Source organism: Wolffia australiana, chromosome 12, assembly GCF_029677425.1.
Source record: "Wolffia australiana isolate 7733 chromosome 12, ASM2967742v1".
Classification (NCBI taxonomy): domain Eukaryota; kingdom Viridiplantae; phylum Streptophyta; class Magnoliopsida; order Alismatales; family Araceae; genus Wolffia; species Wolffia australiana.
In genome coordinates this window covers 968646-977949 of record NC_135846.1, presented here as the reverse complement: position 1 = coordinate 977949, position 9304 = coordinate 968646, and the positions used below count along the sequence as shown (strand labels likewise).

Below are 9304 nucleotides of genomic sequence, written 5' to 3'. Positions count from 1 at the left end.
CAACGTCCGTGCCGGGAGGGCATTGTCGGCTGTTGATCAGGGAGCACGAGGAGCGCCAGTCGGTGGACAAGAGCGGCATGCGTAGACAGCTCGGGGTACCAGGACGATGAGTGTGGGGCGGTCCGGGTGCAGCTGAAGGGCTACACGGTGGGGCAGTTCCGCTGCAGGAGGCAGCATCTGACACTCCACCGAGCGCGTGGGGCGCACGCGAGGGGCGGTAGTAGACCGCCGTGTTTTGCCTCGGATGGGGACGCGGCACGGTGGGCGGCGCAGTGGGAGGACAGGATCCAGACGGCGACTACGGCGCGGGCGCCGGCAGAGCTCGCTCGGCGCGACCAGCTAGCGCCCGAACGGCGTAGACCAGCAGCGCGTACGGGTTGGGAAGACGTCCCAAACACTTGAAGGGATTCACCCCTAGTGCACGGACATAACTCTCAGTCCTGCCAGCGTCGAACTCGGGAGATCTGATCACGGGGCGGGCAGGCGGCGGCGTTGGTCGAGTCAGCAGCGGCGTCGGCGCAGTTGCACCGCATTCAGGGGAGGCCGCTCTCGACTGAGAGACTGGGACGTCGGGCGACCCTAGGACGGTGGCAGGAGGAAGAAAGGGGTTGGGGGACCCACAAGAGGGGCCGGGTTGCGACGTTCAGCGGGACGACTCGCGGCAGGCAAACTCTCCCACGGCGGGCAGGTCCGCGCGTCAGGACGAGTTAGAGGCAGGGCAGTCAGGAGGTCCTCTGCTCGTGTCACACCATCGGGCGAATTCACGTAGGATCCTTAGGCAGGTCGCGGGCAGGGTCGAGCTTGGCGTCCGTGCCGCGCGGGCAGTGCCGACATTGGATCTGGCGCGGCAATTGTACCACGCGGGAAAACGCCGGGCCGCAGGCAGGTGCGCTCACTGAACGAAACAGCGTCACGGGGTCCCTGGAGGGAAGGCCGCGGCCCTGGGCTCAGCTCGTTCCTGGTCCCTTGTTGCGTCCTCTTCAGCTCTCCTCCTCCTTCCTCTGCCTTTTCTTCTTCTTCTATCTTCTTCCTCAACAGGTCGGACCCTAGAGTCCACAAGCAAACTCACAGCTTTTCAAGAACCCAACGAGGGGAGAATTCTCTCATTAAAAAAAAACATCGTTCCTTTTTAGGGCACCCAACCTCCCTTTATATAGACGGGGGGTGTGGGGGCCCTTTGACCAAAATAGCCTACTATCTAATTCAAAATAACCCTATGACCAAGGACATAGGAATGACTGTAAGACGACGAAAACAAGGATGAAACAACGGAGAGGAGGGGAGATCCTTATAGGGTCGAATCCTCCCTCTGTACATGTGATTGACGATGCGTAAGAAAACACGAAAGACGAAGATCAGAACCACACGACGCGAACGGAATGAAACATGAAAACGATAAGGTGTCCGTCACCCGGAATACTTGAATCCGGGCTGAACGCGGGCGGCCGGTGCTGTCAAGGGTGGCAGTGTCGTCTCCAAAGACGTATCACGGCTGGAGCTGGTGCTGACGGAGACGACTGTGATGACTTTGAAGGCGGGTCAGGGGCTGTCGCCGGGGCTGCGCCATCAATCCTCCTTGGGTCGGAAGAACTCGACTCCAGCGAGTTAGGTGCGTCGAAGGGCAGCGGCGGGAGTAGATCCGGTCGAAGGCGGCGGAGCTCCTCCTCCGAAATCCACATGTCATCTGCGCTGGTGTGTCCAAGCCATCGTACCAAGAACCTCCTTGCGACCTCGTTCCCTGCATAGTCAATTATCTCCTGCAGTACACAGTCGATTGTCTCATGCCAATCGGGTGAAACAAGCGGGGGAGTGGTCGCGGTAAGCTCACTCACACTGAATGGGTCTAGAGAGGCCGAGGTGTGGGGGTGAGAAGGGGTTTGGTACGGAGCCAGATCCGGGTCGTTGAACGTGGAGCTTATTCCCCACGTAGGAGGAATCTCGACGACGTAGGCATTTTCGCCCACCCTTCGGAGGATCGAGAATGCGCCGGCACTACGGGCATGTACCTTCGTAGCCATCCCAGGAGAGTATCTCTCTGGTCTAAGCCTAACCATCACCAGGTCTCCCACATCGAAGACTCGGGGTCGGCAGTGCAAGTCGGCAGACTGCTTGTATAATGCATTTTGGCTCGTGATCCTATCATGAATATGCTGATGCAATGTAGAAATATGCTGGACGAATGCAATGCCATCCTCGGATACCCTAACATGCGGGTCAATAGGTGCTAAGTCTAGTGGGCGACGAGGGGTCTGGCCATAGACAATCTCAAACGGGCTCAACCCGGTGTGCGGTTCACCGAGGAGTTGTAGGCAAACTCGGCGCGAGGGATGATCAGATCCCATGTCGCGAGGTGTTCGCCCACTAAAGAGCGGAGTAGGTTGCCCAAGCTACAATTGACGACCTCCGTCTGACCATCGGTCTGCGGATGGTAGGCAGTCGAGAACTTGAGCCGTGTGCTGAGGAGACTCCACAAGGTCTTCCAGAAATAACTCGTGAAGTGGACATCTCGATCAGACACGATCGAAGATGGTAGTCCATGGAGGCGCACAATTTCTCGGAAGAATAATTGTGTGACCTTCGTGGCGTCGGACGTCTTCCCGTAGGGCACGAAGTGCGCCATCTTCGAGAACCTGTCAACGATGACCATGACGGAGTCGTGTCGTCGTGCGGTCCGGGGAAGTCCTAGAACGAAGTCCATGCTAACGTCATCCCATGGACGCTTGGGCGTCGGTAGCGGGGTGTATAAGCTGGCACTCTTCTTGACCTGTTTGGCCAAGGCGCATACCCGGCAGGCAACGATGTTGCCGACGTCGCGTTTCAGCGACGGCCAGTAGAACTGGTACTCTACGAAGGAGATGGTCTTGTCGCGTCCTAAGTGTCCGTTAAGACCACCGACATGACATTCCCACGTGAGGAAGTCGTACAGTGACGTGCGGGGCACGCCGAGTCTGTTCTGGTAGAACAGGTAGTCGTCCGTGATGACATAGTCCTGGTAGTCGTGGGACGGTCCCTGTCAAACTCGCGCGATGATCGGCCCGAAGTCAGGGCAAGTGTCGTATCCATCTCTGATAGTCTCGAACCTGATGATCTTCACCCTCATGATGTTGAGCACGTGTGTACGTCGGCTAAGGGCATCGGTGACGACGTTGTCCTTGCCCTTCTTGTGCTTGATGACGAAGGAATAGTCCTGCAGGTACTCGATTCATCGCGCGTGTCGGTCGCTCAGCTTTTGCTGGGAGTGTAGGTGTTTGAGCGCCTCGTGATCCGAGAATAACACGAACTCCTTCGAAAGGAGGTAGTGTCGCTAGTGTCGTAGTGCTTGAACGACGACGTAGAACTCCTTGTCGTACGTTGAGTTGCGTACTCTCGCGTCGTTCAACTTCTCGCTGAAGAACTCAACGGGGGGACCCTCCTGTCTAAGGACACCACCGATCCCGATGCCCGAGGCGTCGCTGGTAACCTCGAACACCTTCTCAAAATCAGGTAAGCGGAGGACAGGCGCCTGCGTCATCAAGAGCTTCACGTGCTGGAAAGCTTGCTCGGCGGCAGGGGTCCAAGTAAACGGCTCCACCTTAAGGCAATCAATGATAGGAGCCATGACAGAACTGAAGTTCTATACGAATCGCCGGTAGAAGGTGGCGAGCCCGATAATGGACGTCATGAAGGCTGGCCGGTGACAGCCATGACGTGATGACCTGAACCTTGTCCGGGTCCACGGCAACGCCCTGGGCGGATACGATGAACCCGAGGAAGGCTACTTCCAATGTGAGGAAGTTACACTTCTTCGGGTGTGCGTATAACTGTTCGCGCCGGAGGACGGTGCAGACCTGCCAAAGGTGGTCGAGGTGCTCCTCCCTCGACTGGCTGTAGATGAGTATGGCATCGAAGTAAACAACGACGAACCTCCTGATAAAGGTGCGTAGTACCTCATTCATGAGGCGCTGAAAGGTACTTGGCGCGTTGGAGAGGACGAAGGGCATGACTCCCCACTCGTATAATCCGTCCTTTATCTTAAAGGCAGTCTTCCATTTTTCTCCGGGACGAATCCGTACCTGGTGGTAGCCACTCCGTAGATCTATCTTTGAGAAGATAGTGGCTCCGGCCATCATGTCAAAGAGATCCTGGACGCGGGGGATGGGGAAACGGTATTGTACCGTTATCTTGTTGATGGCACGACTGTCGCAGCACATGCACCATGTACCGTCCTTCTTCGGAGCTAGTAATGTCGGTACGTCGCAAGGGCTGAGGCTCTCCTGGATTAGGCTCTTCGTGAGTAATTCGCGGACCTGTCGTAGCAGCTCCTCGTACCTCTGTGGCTCCATGCGATAATGTGGTAAGTTTGGCAATGAGGCACCGGGCACGAGGTCGATCGCGGGCTGGATGCTACGCATCGGCGGTAGCTCGCCGGGTAGTTCCTCAGGGAACACGTCTCCGAATTCAGATAACATGGCCTCAACCTCCGGGGTTCGGGGCTCTACAAGTGGATCGACGGAGACCTCGAGGGTGACGGCGAGGCATAGGGGCGTGTCGTTGCCCTCGCGACCCAAGTCTCGGGCGAACAAGGGGCCTCGAACAACCATAAGCCCCATGGGCTTGGGCGGGGCTGACTTGTTCGCCAGTTTTGCCGTGTACGAATGCCAAGTGACCCGTCGTCCCTGGTATAAGAACGAACACGTGTTCGTCCTTCCGGCTAGAGTGACGTCGTGGTCATATAGCCAGGGATGGCCCAAGATGATGCTTCCCACCTTCATGGGAAGCACGTCAAAGAGGACGTTCTCGTCGTAGGCGCTCACCTTCAACGGTACGCGGCACTAGCTCTTCACCAGGAGTGATGAAGCGTGGATCCATGACACGTCGTAGGGAGTCGGGTGGGGTACCGGGGCTAACCTAAGTCGGAGAACCATGGCATCGGATATGGCATTGATGCAACTCCCGCTGTCGACGATCAATTTACATACGTTGTCGTTGATCTTGACATAGGTGTAAAAGATCGCGGTGCGAAGCGACGCGTCCGCCATAGGGTCCGGTCGGGGCGTCACGGGGACGGTCCGAACCGGGAGCGCGACTCGAGGTTCGCGTCCTGCTAGCACTGGGCTGGTCAACGGCTATGTTGGCTAGCGAGCGGTCCATGACTCGTGGCGCCGGTGTCGGGGACGTGCGAGGAATCGTGATTTGAATGTACCCGATCTGTCCGTCGGGTTCCTCGTACGCGATGGCAAACTCCTCTTCTCCATGATAGTGATCATCCAATGTCTTATCCACGTCTTCCGTATAGTCAGGATCAACGTCCCCCAAGTCGATCAACAGCGCTGACGATGGGCACTGATTGGCCCTGTGCCCTTTCCCTTGGCACTTGAAGCACGTGAGGTGTGCCTGACTGACGGTGATGCTATGGGTCAGAGTGTCATGCGTGACGACCCGAGCAGGTGGGTTAGAAACCACGGAAGTGGCAGGGTGGTCCCTTGCCCCCCGGCAGTCGGAATAGCCCGTATCATCGTAGGCGGAGTAGTCCGCGTAGGGACGGGTCGCACCGGTGTGGCTCGGGGTGCGGCGGTCGCGCTGGGAGGTGTCGCCTCATCACTCGGAGGATCCATGTGCTCGACTAGGTGGTAGTGCCGGGTTGCACTTGAGCACCTCATTGCGCATGGCTGTCCGAACCCCGTGGGCGAACAGTCCGATGATGACTCGCGGGTCCTCCACGAATCGGCACCGCATACGGCACTCCTTGAACGCCTCGATATATTCCGTCATGGAGAGTCGACCTTGCTTAAGGTCGAGCCAAGTGAGGAACAATGACCTCTGATACTGACGAGGTACATATTTGCTCTGGAGCTTCTGTGCCATGTCGAACCAGGATGTGATGGGTCATCCTTGTCGTTCGGCGGCGACGCGTTTGTTCTCCCAGAATATCTTGGTCTGTCCGCCAAGTCTCATCTCCGCTTACTCGACGCATAGATCGTCGTCCATGCGTGCCACTGAAAGTAGGAGTTCATGTTCGACTCCCAGTCGATGAACTCCTAGGGTTTCCGTGAACCCTCGAAGATGGCGACATCAGCACGCACGCTCCTCTGGATGCGAGCGCAGTGCTCTTCCCGTCGTCGTTCCTCGTCATCCTCCTCTTGACGCGGGTCGACGCGTCATCGAGGCAGGGTCAGCTCGCAGGCACGGCCGTCCTGATGGCGAGGACTACCATCGCGAGGGGCGCGGCCCTCGGGCATCGCGCGGGGTGGGTGACGTGGGACAAGGTCGTCCCGCTCGTTCCGGCGGTGTGGTGGGCGGTAGAGGTTGTCACGGCGGGCAGGTATGTCTACTACCTGCGGGCGATCGCGAGGCCAGACGGGTTCGTCACGGTGTGCCGGGTGGTCGGCGTCCAGGTCGCGATCTCGGCGTCGGACGTAGTGGTCCGCTCGGGCCGGACGATCGGCCAAGTACGCGCGGGCGTTGTCATCCCACGGAGGGGGCCTATCCCTGGCGCGAGAGTCATACGGGTCGCGCCACGGGTCTCGGTCTAGACGACTGGGGTAGGGGACGTCGTCGTAACGTCCGTTGTTTGCCTCGTACACGTCTTCAATGTTGTCGTAGGGGCTCCTCCGTCGTGGCGCATATCGGTCGACCCATGACGGCTCGTGTCGTGGTCCTCGTGCAGGGAACGCCGGTTCAGGTCCGTGTATGGGGGACCGGGGGCGCTCGAGCATCCGCTCCATGCGCTCCATCCGGGCGGCCATGGCGTGAAAGTACGCCCCTTGGTCGTCATGCGGGTCCTCCTGAGGTGGAAGCTGGCGATGTACTCCTCGTCCGCGGGCGTCGGCACTCCAGGGTGTGTCCTCGACTTCGGGCGACTTCCCATGCAATCGACGGCATATGGCCTTCTCTTCGTCGTAATCACTAGGGGGGGACTCGCCATGAGGGGGTGTGACGAGTCACTATTCATGTGTGCAAAACTACATGTAATAAGGGGTTATGAAGACATTTTAAATGAAATGACCATGCATTTTAGGTTAAAATCCCACTTTTATGCAAAGATTCATTCATTGTGTAGAACTTCACATTTTTATGTTTTTTGCATTTATAAACATATGAAGACATTTGATGGTTAAATAAACAATAAAAATTATTAAAGAAAAAAATGAATATTAATAACATAAATAAAAAAAATTAAAGTGAGCCGCAGCCAAGCCAAGGCGCAGCCTTGGCGAAGCGCACCGCACATGCTGCGCGCAGCCGCGGCAAAGGCCGTAGCCACAGGCGACATGAGCAGCGCAGGCCCAGCCGACGGCCGCGCCTCAGAGCAAGAGAAGAGATTTGTCAGCTCCCTACAGTAAGTGTGGATTTAAATTCAGTTATAAAAGAACGAAATCAAAATATATACCAAACACTGTTTTTAAAACCGTCAATATGGGATTACGAAATCTCATATCTCAAACACACTCGGGCCGGGCCGATATTGGAAATGAATGATCGTGGCCCATCGGGCCGAGATCTTAAAAAAATCCAAAACAAAACCCGTCCGGGATTCGAGCCACCCTGGCCCGAAGCCCGCATCAGTTCGGGCTTTTATCAATAAATGGGTTCTAACCTTGACCATCGATCTTCCTTTGGAAGATCGAATGGTCAAGATCGTCTTTTAATTTCTTTTCTTTTATTTTCAGGTCGACAGCTCATCCAAACGTGCTGCCGTGGATGAATCAGAAAATGCCCTGTAGCAGCGAACACTGACGTGGAAATGCTGACGGAGCAAGGGTCCAGTGAAAATAAAGGGGTCCACGGCTACGATTTAATCGTAGCTGTTGGACCCCCTGGAAGGGAAATCGGACGGTCAGAATGACCGCCGATCGTCCTCTTCATCCCATCGTCGCCTCTGTCGCCGGCAAAGTCAATCCGGCGCCGGAAACTTCGCCAGAATAATCCCATACCGGTGAAGAAGGTCATCCGACCATTCCTGAACTATAAAAGGATCATGAATCACTAAAAACATTATCTTTCCACCGCAGAACGGAACGCCCATTTTGAAATCAAAATTAACGACGGAGGGAAGATCCTCTGCCTTTTTCTCAACTCTCTGGAATCTCTCGTTCAACGGCAGTGACAGCGCCGTGACTTGAAGGGAGATCAGGAAGAGATAAGAGAGGAAGGAGGAGCAGAGAGCTTACCTGAAGGACGATGCGTCCAAAGAAGGATCAGGAGCCTCCGGCGATCCTGAATTGGAGCAGAAATCCGGTAAGTGCTTTGGTTTATTATTATTATTATTATTCAATAATTCGTACAGTTTCAAGAAAGAACAACTAATCTCATCAAACGTTTTTCTCGAAATTGAATGAAATCGATTTCCAGTAAAAACATAAAAAAATTCTTTCGAAAACTCTCTCACACTTTTCTTCAAATACCTTACATGCAATCTTTAAAACGATATGTTTAAAACCGATTTGAATACTTTTCCACCAATTAAAAAATCTCCAAAAATATGTAATAAAATTTGGAAAGATATGCTTCATATTACAAATCCATCTTGAAGTGAAATGAAGTGAAATTCGATCTCGTTCCTTATAAAACAAATCATAAAAATCTGGAATCCTCTTTTAGACATTTCATCAAACAGTTAAATTCCAGAATTTGCCCCTGCATTTTCTCTTATAATTCGACCTCTAAAACTTATACAAAAAATTTCTAAAATCACTAATATGCTTCCCATACCTTTCTATAAAGTCCGAGGTTGAAATAAAATCAGTAAGTATATTTTCCTTTATAAATCACCATTAAATCCTTACTTTCACTTATAGATTTAAAAAAACACCTAGTTGTGTTTGTTAGTCATCCTACTCATTAGTTAAGTCTAACTCTAAGAGCCAATCCCTGTGGAGACGACCTTACTCACCTCTATACATATCTGAGTAAGTTTACTAGTACAAATTTTTATTTGATTGAAGCGAAAATAATAACGACAATTTACACCCCATTTTCACCTCCATCAAATTGGCGCCGTTGCTGGGGATTGGCGTCCCTTGGAGTAGATTTCACCTTTTGAGTAGTACTTCTTTAAATAAGAATATATATTCTTACTTACCCAAAAAGTATATATATAAACAAATACTATTGAACTTGAATTTACTTACTTGCTTGAGTAGAATTATTTTATTGATTGCTATCCTGAGCAAGTAATTGTGAAATTACATTTGTGGTTATTGGATAGAAGTTGGCAAATATCCAGGTAAAAGCTTATTTGACTTTCAGATATTTGCTTGTTTCTTTAATTTTTTATGATCAATGTACATGGCTTAAGAATTAATTTTCAAGTGACACTGATTTA

The 9304-nt window shown here is 53.3% G+C and overlaps 1 protein-coding gene across 1 annotated transcript; it reads right to left on the bottom strand.

The window, feature by feature from the left end:
- Positions 1–298: 298 nt before the first annotated feature.
- LOC144710563 (uncharacterized) lies at positions 299–5844 on the bottom strand. The gene is made up of 9 exons (XM_078584376.1): positions 5635–5844; positions 5183–5559; positions 4878–4887; positions 4746–4793; positions 3696–4655; positions 3365–3571; positions 2786–3010; positions 1592–1757; positions 299–579 (listed from the first exon to the last, which is right to left on the bottom strand). Exons 1-9 carry the CDS (start codon positions 5842–5844, stop codon positions 299–301), a joined length of 2484 nt encoding a protein of 827 aa, XP_078440502.1.
- Positions 5845–9304: the final 3460 nt, after the last annotated feature.